Genomic DNA, 14,937 nt, shown 5'->3' on the forward strand with positions numbered 1-14,937 from the left:
AGATCTACATGTAAAAGGTTAAAACAATAAAGCTTCTAGAAGATAGGAGAATATCTTCATGACCTTGAAGTAGGGAAAGACTTAAGACTAGGAAAAACACTATCCGTAAAGTAAAAGGTTAGTAAATTGAGAACTTCTGTATATCAAAAGACATCATTAAGAGAGTAAAAAGGCAATTTAAAAATGGCAAGACACATAAACAGGCACTTCACAAAAGAGAATATCCTGGTGGACAACAAATATCTGAAAAGATGTTTGTATGGCTCTTAGTATAACTGATGCCATCTTGGGCCCGTACAGTTTCTCCTGTCCTCCTCCTGACCCCACCCAGGACTGTACTGTGCAGTGAATCACTTTTCTGTCATCAAGAGCTTTGTAGTTCATAGATACTGTTTAATAATCATTAGGACCAGGTAGCCTCTATGCTCTGTTAGTCTCCAAACAATGATGGAAACCTTCCCTGACGTATTTCCAGTGCCCATGAGACTAGTTACCTGTTCATAAATCTTACCTTAGGAATGCACATCCTGTTTCCAGGCACCTACCCTCTTATCCTAGGTTAAGTATTAAAATTGTACCAGTGGCCCCTCAGCAGCCTGGAGCGCAGCTACGCGTGTCTCCTTATCATTGACGACACGATCTAGATCCCAGCCTGTGAATAAGTTACCCTGTAATAAACTAACCCATTAATTATATGGAGCTGCCTGCCTCATTTTTCTGCCTCAAGATGCCTTCTCAGGTAGGTGGGCACTTTTGGTCCTCTCCATCCTCCAACAATGCTCAACCTGTTAGCTTCAGATAAATACAAATTAAAGTTCCAGTGAGACTACTTTATACCTGCAAAAATGGTTAAAATTTAAAAGACCAACAATAGAAAATACTAGTAAGAGTGTTGAGCAAGTGAAACTCTTTATTGCTGGTGTGACTGTAAATTGGTTAAACAACTTTGGAAAGCTGTCTGGCAGCATCTACTAAACTTCTAGACATCTATTGAACATATGCACAATTGGTTATCTATCTATTGGAAATTCTGTTCCATCTAGGAATGTATATGATGCATATGTACTCCCAAAAGACATCTATAAGAATATTTATGGCAAAATTTTCTTACATAGTCAAAAACTAGAAACTACTCAAAATCAACAATAGAAGAATAAGTAAATAGTGTGATCACATAGAGGGATACCATGCAGTAATGAAAATGAGCAAACTACAGTTAAATGCAATAGCATGGATAGATCTCATGAACATACTGTTGAGACAAAGAAGCCAGACACAAAAGAATAAATTCTATTGGTTCCTTTTTTGTAAAATTCAAAAAACAGGCAAAAGTTAATCCATGCTGTTAGCAGTCAAGGATAGTGATAAATTTTGATGAGGAGGAGGAGGGAAAAACAGTGATTGGGAGGAGACAGGGATTTCTTAGATGCTGGTAATGGACCTTTTCTTGACCTAGGTGGTAGTGATATGGATTTATTTTGGTGTTAATTCATTTATATTTCAAGCATTTGTATGTGTGTTTTTCTTTGATTAAAAAGTTTTCAGAGTAGCTCCTGAAGCCCAGTCAACTTCATGAGGCTTACTCTGGAGCGCATGCCTGATGGCTCTGGGTGATGGGATAGGGTGAGTGGCAGTGTAAATGGATGTATCTTTCATTGACAAATGAGACTGGTGCTGAGAGTAGCCTCTGCTGGTCTTCAGGCTCTGTACTATGTTCCCCAGCACCAGTGACTGTCCAGCTAAGACTCAACCCCATGCCTGGGACAGGAGAGTCTTAGGTCCTGTGTGTAACAGAGTGTGGTCTGTGGTGCTCATGCCTCATGAAAGGAGGGGATAGGGGAAAGGAAACTGGTTCTTTCCCAGTTACTGAAACAGTACCTGAAGCCATTAAGCATTACTCCCTTATCTAATACACAAAATTATTGTAGTATCTAGAAGCAAGTGAGGCAAAAAATAGATATTAAGAGTTCGAAATAGAGGGCCCTAATGATAGAACTGCTTTTCACGTCTTCATGAACAAATACGTCTACAGCTAAGTCTCTTTACCAGTTTGTGGTATTAGAAAAATATAGCCTATAATTTTGTGAAGCTCCAAAGTGCTAGGCTTTCAGAATTCTTCCAAGGTATCTGTGGTTAAATATGGAAATTTAAATTGGCATTCACTAAAGTCATTGATGGTTATGATTTATTGACCATACACTAGATTTTCTCTCCCTACTCTCAACACTGGCATATAGCAAGATAAGGGATTAAAAGTTCTGGAAATGGATAGTTGTGATGATTACACAATATTGTGACTTAAACACCACTGACTTGTGCACTGAAAAATGTTACAGTTAAATTTAAATGTTAAATTTCATACTAGGTATATTTTACCACAATAAACAAAATCACACACAAAAAAAGACCTGGGATTAGAGGTTGGGAGGTTATTAAAATGAAATCTATTTAGTCTTATATTTCTAAATAAAATAAAGAAGAGCAGTGCTCTGAAAACTGCCTGTCTTCTTGTATTTACTGTTCTATGAAAACAGGTACTCTTGTCTGTTTTTTATTTTCCTAGCATAATATTCTTTAATTTTATGAGCTAATCTTTTTTAAAAATTATCAACATATAGTGTTACTAAAATATTTAAACTCACTTGATATTTGAACGTTTTGTTTTCATACCAAAAATCATTTGGTTTTGATTTTTAATTCTTTCACTCTCAGGCAGTCAATGAATATGTTTCTGAATCTTAGAAAATTACTATATTATGATATTCATATCTTATATTCTCTCTCCCTGTTTTTTCTTCTCCTCTCCACCCCCAATCATTCTCTTTCTCTCTTCCTCATCCCTGAAGCTATCCTGGCCTTTTAGTTGTACCTCAGGCTATACAGGACAGTAGTTTACCAAGAGTAGCCCGCTGCTATCGACACAATCGCCTGCCTGTTGTGTGTTGGAAGAACTCAAGAAGCGGTACCCTGCTCCTCCGATCTGGAGGATTCCATGGGAAGGGAGTAGTTGGGCTTTTTAAATCTCAGAACTCCCCTCAGGCAGGTAAGCAGTTCTCTACAGCACTAACCTAATCCTTTCACTTTGGAGTCTTCCAGAAAATAAAGGAAGTAAAATTTGGGAGTGCCAGCTGTGCCCTTTCATCAGGCCTCTCCCACGTAGACTTTTCCACTGCGCTGTATGCAACAAATACGACTTAAACAAGAACTGGACTTGACAATGTGGAGCTCCACTGTGAATTTGACATCTTATTTAACATGTCTGTCTGTATTTGGATTTTAATAGAAATTAACATAATAGTCTTTGGTTCTAGTCTCTTTTCATTTCAGCAAACAAGAATATCCTAAAAAAGAAAAACAGAAACTATTACACTAACCTTTTTCTTTTCTTTTGGGAAGCATCCATACATATTTATCAGCTTCAGAAGCAAGTAGGGATTCTGCCCCATGTGATATGATATCCTGTCTCATTCCTACAAGTCACACACATACACACACACACATCAGCAAACTAATGACCAAAATGCTGCTTTGGGAGCTCTCCAGCAGAGAGGTTTTTAGGAAGCTAGAGGCTGGCCAACTTGAGAAAAAAATACTAAGTGCTGCTTCCCCTTTTTCTGGGGATATTTTTGAGCACCATGTCTGAGGTCTTGAAGTCAGTCAGGAGCTATATTTTGCTAACCTTTCTCATAACTCCTAGCTTAAAGTAGATACTCAGTAAAATTAAACAAGGACCACTAAGATATCAGATCCAATTTAGGAATGGCTGCATTGCTTCCTCTTTGGAAGTGAGCTAACTCAAGTTCAGTGGTTCAGTAGGTGAAACACGTGTTTTTTGATATCTCTTTATTCTCATCCATTCCCTCCTGAATGTCTTTGATCACTCAGTTGACTGAGGGCACTACACACACAATGCTATGTTGTTGTTGTTGTTGTTGTTGTTGTTGTTCTTGTTCTTGTTCTTGTTCTTGTTCTTGTTGCTGCTGCTGCTGCTGCTGTTATTGTTATTCCACCTGGCTTGGTGTCTCAACATTGGTATAACTGAAGGCAGTTGGCTTTTAACTGCTTCTGCCCTGAGGAATCCTCCCAAGTTACATAATGGATATAATAGAACACAGCATATGTAGGTTACATAAAGTGAATCATTTCAGGAGTGATATCACTGAGCTTTTAGTTGGAAAAAATTTAAACTGTTTTATTCTACTGATTTCTGATTTTTTACTCTAATATAAATTTACTACATTTCATATTTTTGAGCTCACACAGTTGCTCACATTTTAATCTTTTAAATTGGGATGCAACTTACAATTCACGTTATCAGAAAGAATTGTGTCATGTTTTAAATGGCAGAGTTTTTTATTCTTTGTACATAAAATAATGCTGCATCTTATAATTGGTGACAACTTAGAATTTATAAAATATGATGGCATCTTAAAGTTGATAAAATATAGTAATATAATAATGCTAATTATATATTTCCTATTCAAGTTGTAAGAAAATTTGTTAATATCTATTGTTCTTCCAGTGAGTCCCTCCTGATGTCACTTTAAAGTGGTTGGGCCAATTTCAGTGTTTCTGTTTTACTCCACACAAGCTAGGGTGAGACTCCCTCCAACCCAGAATTGTTCTCTCGGTTGTTTCCATCTGTACATACTTTTTGATCCTCTTATGAAAGGACCAGAGAATTTGGCAGTAGATGTTCCTGTCTTATCACCTTCCTCCATTCTTCCCACAACAGCCTTCTACAAGATCATGTCCCCTGTTGGGCCTATGTCACAGAACTGGGAAAAAGTTACTAGTGTTGGGAAATTCTCGCTTCTGCCCATTCTGGGATGCTAAGGGAACTTGCTCTATCCTCTGCTCCCAAACAGTAGTGTGGACAGGATGGTTGGGGAAGGTCATCAAGGAGATGTTGTCTTTTATGAATCTTTGCTTTGAGTTGGTTGGATAATGAGAAACTACACCTGTGCTTGGAAGGATAGCCCTGTGCTGGTTTTCCAGATGTGGGCTTTTTCTGGAAGGATGATGAGGCAATCAAGAAGCAGGTGTGGTGAAACCAGTATCATAGGAGGATTAGCGATTTAATAGTTTGGAGCTCTAAGTGAGGCTGATTTCTGTACTTGGGTGTGGTAACTTTAAGACTGTGTATAGAAAAAATAAGCATAAATATATAGAGAGAACCTGTTTTATTAACACAGAGACAATTTGTTTTATTTAATGTCTTTTCCTTTCATAGCTCCTACCTCCTCCTTAGAATCTTCCAGTAGCATAGAACAAGAGAAGTACTTGCAAGCCTTACTCAGTGCAGTTTCAGTCCATCAGAAACTCAGTGGCAATAACACCCTTACTGTCAGGCCGGCACTTGCTCTGTCTCCAGGTAAGATTTGATAATACTTTTCTTCTTGACAGCAATGAAAGGTCATATTCATTCTTAGGGTTAGTCTCTTTAGTTATTTGTATTGTTCTTTCAACATGACTCCTAAGTGTTTTACCTGTGGGGCTATAACTTCAGCTCCTTTTACTTAGAAATCAGAGTACCACTATTAATTTCTGTGTAACCAGATTCAGAGATTCAACTATGTCCTTTTTAAAAGAGTAATAGGAGAAGTGATGGGAAACATAAAGTCACCTGTTTTTTTTTTTCCTGGAATCTATTTTACATAGATTTTTAAATATTAGAGTTGAATGTGTAAGTTGAATACCTGTTTATTAAATGTTTATTTATTAAAATCATCATGTATAAATTTGAAATTCCTGAAATTTCTGCAGCCTTTTATGATTTGCAGTACAGTTTGTTTTCACTAGATTTGGATGAAGCCATTAAGACTTGTACTAATATTCTGTTTCAGTTATCATGTGATGGAACCCCAAAGGGTTCATGTAGAGGTAACCCTAATGTGTTAGACACAGGAGCATGTGACTTGAGAAGTTGGTCTCCTTGGCTTAATCAGCTATTTGAATTAGCTCAACATAAGCAGAAAGTGGCTTTTCTTGTAAAGTAACACCATGCATGCCTTGCTTCATTTATCATTAAATTCTCTGATTGCACTTGCCAAACCTAACTCTCTGTAATCTTGCAAATGTGTGTATCTCTGAGGAAATAGTAACAGTGCCTTGTTATCTCTATTAAAGCTTTGGGTACTTAAAAAGTACAGTGTTTGGCAGCAATTAGACATGCTACACGTGAAGATAACTTTTTGTCATTTGAGTAATGTTAACCCGAACAACATGGTTTTTGTTCTTCTTTTTGGCTGACTTTAGGGACTGAAAGGAGGACTTCAAGAATGTCCACTGTGCTTAAGCAGGTAGTGCCAGGACATTTGGATGTAAACCCATCCAATAGCTTTGCTCGAGGAGGTTAGTAAGATTGATTTTATAACTGAGCACTGATACAACCTTAAAAGCAAAAACCTTTTTTCTAGATAGTGATACTTTAAATCAACTAATTATGGTTAAATTTGTTTTTAATTATCTTTTCTAAATGAATGATCAAATTTATTACTAGCTTGGTGACAGATGAGTTTAGTCTCATGGAACAAGAGGTATAACAATTGCTGAAATCTTACATACTGATTTGTTTAGAAGCACTGGGAGGGGAGGGGAGCTAAATGTGTAAATGGTGGCTCAGCCTTGGCAGCACTCCATGGTGCTTCAGGTTTGCAGGGTAGAAAGACTGCACACAGAGGCCTGAAAAGCTAGGGAGGTGTGGTCCCAGACTCAAAGGCCGTGCCTCCAGTGCCTGTTATTTTCACTCCTGTTCTCTGAAATGCTGGTTTGAGGAATAAGAGAGAATGGTTCAGAATCAACATAACGACTCTATTTTACAAAATTCACTTTTTTCTCTTTTGAAAATCAAGATTACTGTGCACGTCTCCTGGCAGATGTATTGATTCTTTCGATACTTTTTTTTCCTATCTCATCAGAACTTGCTGTAACTGGAGAAATTCCTAAGAGCTCTCAACCTTCTTCAGTCAACTTCCTAATTAGGCCTGAAGGTCACTGTATTAGTTTGCTAGGGCTACTGTAACAAAGTGTCACAAGCTGCGTGGCTTAAAGAACTGTTGTTGCACAGAGGCTAAAAGTCCAAAATCAAGAGGTTGTCGGGGCTGGTTCCTTCTGAGGGCTATGAGGAATAATCTGTTTCATGCCTTTCCCCAGCTTCTGGTGGTTTGTTGGCAATCTTTGGCCTCCCTCAGCTTGTAGAAGCATCAGCCAAATCTCTGCCTTCTTCTTTACCTGACGTTTTCCCTGTGTGTCTGTCTCCAAATTTCCCCTTTTATAAGGACACCAGTTGGGCTGAATTAGGGGCCCACCCCACTGCAGTATGACCTTATATTAACTAATTACATCTGCAACGTCCTTGTTTCCAAATGAGGTCACATTCTGAGGGACTGGGGTTTAGGACTGCAACCTAAGAATTTGGGGAGGACACAGTTCAACCTGTTAACAGTCATATATAGCTTTTTCTGAATTTCTAAAATTCTATTGTTTTAAAGTTTAAGATACAAACTATATTCTTCTCATCATTTCTTTTTTGGTGAATTTGAACTAAAAATGACTTTCTGCTAAGGTTTTTGGTATTTCTGTTGCCAAGAACTCCTTTCAGAATTTGGTTCAAGGTTTCAGTTCTTATTGCTTCATTTGCCATTTGAAAGCTTATCTTAGTAGACTTGTCAGCAATTTTTCCCTTTAACTTTTAGTAGAATGCAACTTCTGGCAGATGTCTGATTAGTGGAAGCCCTCCCACCCCTACCCTGCTCTTGAGGTTTGCTTTTGTAAACTTCATCAACAATCCATTATTCCTCCATTTAGCCAGGTGACTTGTAATATAAATTTTAGGTACAAAACTGTTTCTCCTTCTGTGTTGGTACCTAAAGCTCGTGGATCTTCACCAATCTGTTTCAACTACATTATCTTCTCTTTTTTTATATTGGTGTCAGACTCATGGTTTTTTGATACAAGAGGATCTCCACTAGTGGCTACATTTTAGTCATGAGTCCATTTTTTGCTCGTCTCAAAGGTACCTGGAAGGCTATATTTACATCTTCAGTTAAAATCTCCTATTTAGTTTGTTTCTGACCCTTTCTATGAATAATGAGGTCATAATTTTTTATTTCTGACACCTTTCCAAATATTTTCTCCTGTAAATTACTGTAAACAGTGTGTTTCCTTATGATAGTTTTTTGCTCTAACCAGGTCCCCTTCATTCTGGTATCTCAAGCTAGGATCCAGAAATGTGAATCTTGTTATTTCACTCCATCTCTTAATTCTTCACTACCAAAGCCTCCAAATCTTCCATGGTCCCAGTAATTAATTGGAAGATGAGATTCAACTGTTTCCTGGCACCTTCAACTTCTCCTGTAATCTCTAGAGCTGCTTCCTTTTGTCTCTTCCAGTAGCATCATTCTCCCTCACATGGACTAGCAGCAATGGACTTGGGCAAGCAAGTTAGGGAAATCTCAGAATGTTCCCTACTAACATGAACATGGCAGGGCAAGACTATGTATAGACACTTGCACACCCTTCAGTTAGTTCATTTCCTTTACGCACCGTCAAGTACAGGGTCTCTTCATTCTTCCAGAGAGCTAGGTACCACTTCTCTAGCAGCTAGCTCCTCATTCACCCTATATGGGAAGAGCCTTCTATCTTGAAATCTTCCCCCTGACCTCCTTTTTCTCTTCCGTGTGTTTTCACTGTTTTTCCATATCTTTTATTGTTATAGAATCTTAGTTCCTGGCTTCTTTCTCATGTTATTTCCACTGTGTGCCTTTCCCATTCTGATGAGCCCAGGTTTGGATTGACCTTCACCCTTTTTCTGTCAGAACCGTCACTTAGCACTGAGCATGCTATGTTGAGGCATTCCTAAGGCTGGGGAAGAAACCTTTTTGAAGCAAGAACCAGTTAAGAAAAAGTGACGATATGAATAAACCACATTGCTTTTCATTTAAAATTACAATAGTTTTTGAGCCCATAGGGAAAATACGAATACTTGCAACTTTGATAAATTATCTTGCTGAGTAGAAAAATGCCATGAGAAAATCTCCTCTTTAAATATAAAACTGTAATAGCTGGGTATATTTGAGAAGCAGCCACATGGAGGCCGCTTTTTAATTTTTCATCCTTTACATTTCTGTAGCCCTTTCAGTTCCTCTACAATGTTGTTTTATCCTTGAAATAACCTCCAGGACAGGTATTGTAAGAAGCCTTAAGAGATAAAGTGACTTAACCAGTATCACTTAGCAAATAACAGCATAACTGGGACTAAGATTAGTCCAATCCATTTCAGTGCAGCATTCACTGAATACAGCTTGTACCTCATGCACTGGGTAGGCATAAGGTCACATTGATAAGTACAACACCCTGTCCCCACATCCAACCCAAGCATCTCTTTTCCTTCTCTTATCTGTTTGGTCTGAACAGAACAGAGGGAACAACACCAGTGCTTAGGAAACATTCATGCTCTGAACAAAACTGCATTCCCATGGGTGGGATAAACTACATCACTTCTGTGAAACAGTCCCCTTAGCCAGACCCTGCTGGACAGATCCAGTGTTATGTGATTGCTTAGGTGACAAGACACTAGGAGTTTGGTTCAGTTACATTCAGATTCAAACTGTAGCCCCACCAGTTAATGTGTGATATTAAGAAATTTAGGAAACCTCTTAATTCCCAGTGTTCTCATCTGTGAAATGGAGATAATAAATAGTATTCTAGCTTTAGAGTAGTTACAAGGAATAAACAAAATAATGTGTGTAAAGTACTTAACTTAGTAATTGGCTTATTAATAGGAGCTCAGTAAATGTTAGTTTCATTATTATTGTTGCTTAATACTTCCCTGAAACGGGAGGGGGATGCCTCCATTTGCATTTAAGCTATCTTAAGCCAGGTTGCACCTCATTGGCCGAAGGCAAGCAGGTAGATAGAATACGCCTTAGGTTTAGACCAGTAACTTTCAAAGTTTTTGATCATGGTTCACAGTGAGAAATACATTTTATATCTATATGTATACATACGTATCCATTTTATATCACAATTCAAGCAGTACTAAGTCACAGTGCAAAATGTATATAGACTAAAACAAAAGTTCTGTGAAACAGTATTCATCTATACCACATGCAGTGCACATAGTATTTTCAGTTCTAATCTGTTTCACTTTTTTAAAAGTACTGATTTGACCTACTAAAATGATTTCACAAACCACTAAGGAGGACCCTGCAGTTTGGAAAAACACAACTCCAGGTCAGTGTTACATGCCTAGGTCAAGTATTTGACACCTAGGAATCACTCAGGAAGCTAAGTAGACCTCACTACCAATGCGGTTGTATTATGCCTTTGGTTAACGTGACTGCCAGATGGAATTACATTTCTCAAAGCCCTGTGCTGGACCCATATCAGTATAGGCCATTTTTTCATTGCTGATTTTCTGCTCAGTGATAAACACTCGGAAGTTTTTCATTAATGAGGCTCTGTTTGGAGAAATGCTAAAGTTTTTTAAATTTAATATCCTTTTCATTCTTTCAGGGCAAATTGAGTTGAAGATACAGTAGAGAACCACAACAGCTCACATGTATCAATTTTCAAAAAGAAAATAATCAACAAATGTTTGCAGTACCCACATATCAGGCTCTCAGCATGGAAACAAGACTAAATATGATTAGGTCCCTGCCCTTTGGAGCACATAATCCGGTAGAATAATCGCAATGCAGTGGGATCAGAGTTCAAATAGAGCTCTCTACAACTCTAGGGTCAGTCTGGAATGCTTTTCAGAGGAGTTTACATTGTTCCTGGATCTTGGGGAATAAGGACTTTGTCAAGTAAAGAAACGGGAGAGGTCATTCCAGGCTGAGGGATTAGCATCAGAAAGTGATATGTTTGGGGAACAGTATCTCAGAATCAGGAACCAACCACTCAGGCTTCACTATAAGCATTTAGTGTCCCATATTCCAATAGGAAAGCTCAAAACCTTGGCACAAAGGAGAGCCGTCAGCTAGCACACAGGAGGCCTTGTGCCTCTCTCATGCCGTCCCAGGTCTTTGCTGTGTCTTGCAGTAGCTCTCCATGTACAACCGGCCAGCACCTCTGATTTCCCTTGCTTTCTGACTTTCTTTGGCCACTAAGGCCATCAGTGCCCTTCCATTTCCTGCTTTCTAAGGAGTGAGGCAGAAATGAATAATCACTTCTGATGATTTTTCCTTTCTTTTGTCAATTATATCATATTGTATGCAGTTTTGAAATACATAGCTCAATATTAATTTCAATCCCGAATAAATACAGAATCGTTTTCCCCAAGTGACTTAAAAGCAGTTCCTTTGCTTGGGGAAGAATATAACTGTAATTTACTGTTCGCCATTTTTGTTGTTACCAAGTGAAGTTTGCCATAGTCACGAAGCACTTTGTTTCTGTCAGAAAAAACAATATTACTCAAATTACAAAAGTATTATCTTTGATACTGCCTATCATTTTGGTGCAAGTAGGGATTTGAGGAGAAGTCATTACGTCGATCATCACAAGCTGTATTTTTAGTGGCATTGGTATTGTCACAGGGTCATAAATTTTTGTTGCTCGTAACTATCTGCTTATGGAAAATAAATGGAATTTCCAAATGAAAAGAGAAAAAAGAAGAGTGTGGCAATGCTTAATGCTCTACTGCAAAAACATGCCCTTAGTTATTCCAAATGGTTGTTGGAGCTTCATTCCTGATTCATGACCTTACTCAAAGAACAAACGTGTTGTACTACACGTAGTATTTGCCAATCAGCCTCCTCAAATACTAGGGCCAATGTATTCCTAACATTTACCCCCTCCCCAGATTCCTTAATTTGATTATAAAAATTTGTTTCTCAGTAGATGAGAACCTTCAAAAGCTTATTCCATTTGGTATAATTTTTTAGTGGCACTCTCTGCTGTGCTGTCCATTTCATTGTGCTGATATTTATAAACAAGTGCTGAAGTTTCATTTAAGAGGCACTCAGTTCATTTTTTTGTGTATGACTGTGCAGCTTTTTATTTGTTAACCAAATCTGCTTTTATTTACCTTTTCCCCTATTGTTAACTTAATTTTAAAAATTAACCTATTCTTCTCTTACTCAATTTGTTCTGATGTTTGCTGCTATATACATTTCATTCCTCCTTCTGTCTTTAATCTTACTTACCAGTGCATGAGTACAGAGATAAATGTTTTACTCAGTCAAACCCCAAATCTTCAGCTAAGGGAAGAGTCCATAATCAAGGTACTGTATTATCTGTCCTGATGTGTCACTCTTTTTAACCATCTTCATATGAAAGCATATGTGTTACAAATGACTTTCTCACATTTGTTTGTCAAATTATATTCTTTATTCTCATCCACATTCTGGATTTTCTCTGTGATTCCATTTACAAAAAAAAATTAAAACTTGCCATAATATCTAAGAAGACTCATAGGTTATAATAGAAAGATTAATCCATGTTAAGCAAAAATTACCTGTAAAACCTTTTCTTGAGAACTGGTCTCCTGACCCTATCTGTAGATGCTTGTAAAGAGAGAAGCAGATGTGACGTTATCATGGTGACTTCTGGTCACCTAGAAACATGGCTTGATTTAACATTTGGCAAAGATTAAAGCTTCTCAAAGAGCCTTTCCAAATCTAGAGAACCCACTTTAGGGAAAAGCAGTGGCAGTGTTCTGTACCCTGGGACCCCATCACCGGCCTGAACGCCACAGTTTATGAGCGTTTATAAAGGGCTCTTTTGTTTTGAAGGTGCTACAGGATCAGTCCAATTTGGGATCTAATAAATGCCTTTGTGTTTGGATATTTAATATTTGATAGTCTCACCTGTATATAGAAATCCTTGGTTTTTCTAATTAATATAATTAAGCTCAGCTTACATGATTCTTCCAGTAGCTTAGTTTGTTGGCCTTTCCCTTAAAAGGCATCTGCTTCTGACTGTAACTTTTAAATAAAGCCTCTTAAGATTCAATGAAATGCACATTACTAAATTTATAATTTCTCACTATTTTCCCTGGACACTAGGGGAAAAAGACAACAATATAATCTTTACTGGTTTAAAATTATATCATTTTGGCAAGATACACAAATACTAATTCTAAATCTAGCCTCAGATGTTAGTGGGTTTAGTAAAGTTCTAATTTTTTTCTTAATCTAGATTTCTTGTTGAATTGACTGACTAAGCAGAAGAATGTTCCTTACTTCTTTCTTGAAGCCCTGAGAAATGTAATCCATGGTCTCCTTCCTCGGCTTCATTATTGCCTCCTGCCCACATTTTTTTTTCCTAGTGTCAGTGCACTCTTTCTATTTATGATCTCAGTATTTACTTATAAATACTGAGTTTACATCAGTATACAAAAATAGAATTGACTTGGGTGATTTCTTAGGTCCCTCTGAGCCAAATGATTGTTGAATTGCTATAATGAATAATGCTTACATGGTGCGAAAGTGACAAATGGCCATATGATCCATGATTACGTAGATGAATTAACTTGCTATTACCTCTAAAACTACCTACAGAGCATGCATCCTTCCCCCTGTTCGGTGGCATTCTCACATCAGGTTATCTCAACTCAACTTATTTTGACTTTTGTGAAGGTGTCTGGGCAAGTCTCCGCTCTAGCACTCGCCTGATCAGCTCTCCAACATCCTTCATTGATGTTGGTGCTCGGCTGGCAGGCAAGGATCACTCGACTTCCTTCAGTAACAGCACTTATCTGCAAAACCAGCTCTTGAAACGCCAAGCGGCCCTTTATATATTTGGTGAAAAGTCGCAGCTAAGGGTAAGATTTATTTTTTTTACTTAGAAACTTCATGGATACACGAAAGCAATTTATAAAACTTATTTCATAAACCAGCATTCCTAGAAATTTGGGGGTTTTGTAGCATGGATTCTTAACCTGGAGTTAATAACCAATCTCAAAAAAGTAGCTCATGTATCTATGTATATATGTATGTCTACATCCACTTATGTAGAGAGAGAGAGATATACATATACACCTGCATATTTATTAGCCATGAAAATAAGTACTTATTCATAATCATTTAGAAAATCAGCATGAACATCAGGAATATTAGGAAGTATTCATTAAAAAAAAAGAAACGAGGCTTATTCGTGCTGTGTCTTTCTACTGTCTTAGTTCAGCTTCCATAGGAATCTGTGCCAATCGCAAAACAGATGGTTTTGTTCGTGTAAACCTATTGATAAAGCTACAGCAAGGAAGAAGAGTGGAAAGAGTATGACATTGCATCTGGAGGCAAAGGAGGGCCAAGGCTATATTTCCTAAGTTACATTTTTTTAAATTCCTCAAGACTGTATATACAGAGACACATGTCCTAAGACATGTCAGAAAATTCTAAATATTAGCTGCTAGTCAACTTTATTCTTACTTTTAAATTATTATGCTAAAGAGCTTCACTATGCTGAGGTCCCCAGAATTGTTAAGATAGTCTCTATCTCCAAAAGCAACAATAATTCCTCGGGGTTTAACTAGTTTTTACAGTAGTTACACATTACAAAATAAATTTCATTACTACTAACAAGTGTGTGGGAAATAAAAGTATTTGTTAATTCAGAAATCCCCTAAAGTTTAGTTCAGTGCTGCAGTGAGCACTGGACAATCTAGACAGACCTTCAGCTGAACTGTGGAGTGGAAGCGGTGAGCAGGAGCCCACACACTTGGTCCTCGAGATGCCAGTGACTGAGTGGGCTCTTCTGTGGCAGGCTGATCTGCTAGCTCTTCTCCCACCGCCTGGACTGCTGCTGTCATTTAGTCACCAACCTCTAGGGTAGAGGGAACGGAACTGCTGGGTAACGCTCAGTTTTCAAATATGCACACGTGTCTTCTGTTACAGCAGATAATTTTATGTCCAGGAAATAGGACATTTTTTAACAGCAGTGCAGGGTTGCCTGCACAGCCTCCTTGGCACCAGTGTCTTTCCCAGAGCACAG

At 37.9% G+C, this 14,937-nt stretch overlaps 1 protein-coding gene across 2 annotated transcripts in view; it reads left to right on the plus strand.

Moving 5' to 3' along the window:
- The window catches only part of SBF2 (SET binding factor 2), a 382,774-nt gene that overhangs the window by 334,279 nt on the left and 33,558 nt on the right, over positions 1-14,937 (plus strand). The window contains exons 27-30 of one of the 2 annotated variants that reach the window (XM_031460040.2): positions 2,847-3,043; positions 5,234-5,374; positions 6,259-6,354; positions 13,584-13,768. In XM_031460040.2, coding sequence (XP_031315900.2) covers positions 2,847-3,043; positions 5,234-5,374; positions 6,259-6,354; positions 13,584-13,768 — 619 coding nt within the window. The remainder of the gene's footprint in view (positions 1-2,846; positions 3,044-5,233; positions 5,375-6,258; positions 6,355-13,583; positions 13,769-14,937) is intronic. The other variant, XM_031460041.2, reaches the window with a different exon arrangement.

The sequence above is a fragment of the Camelus dromedarius genome, chromosome 12 (assembly GCF_036321535.1).
Source record: "Camelus dromedarius isolate mCamDro1 chromosome 12, mCamDro1.pat, whole genome shotgun sequence".
NCBI classification, from domain to species: domain Eukaryota; kingdom Metazoa; phylum Chordata; class Mammalia; order Artiodactyla; family Camelidae; genus Camelus; species Camelus dromedarius.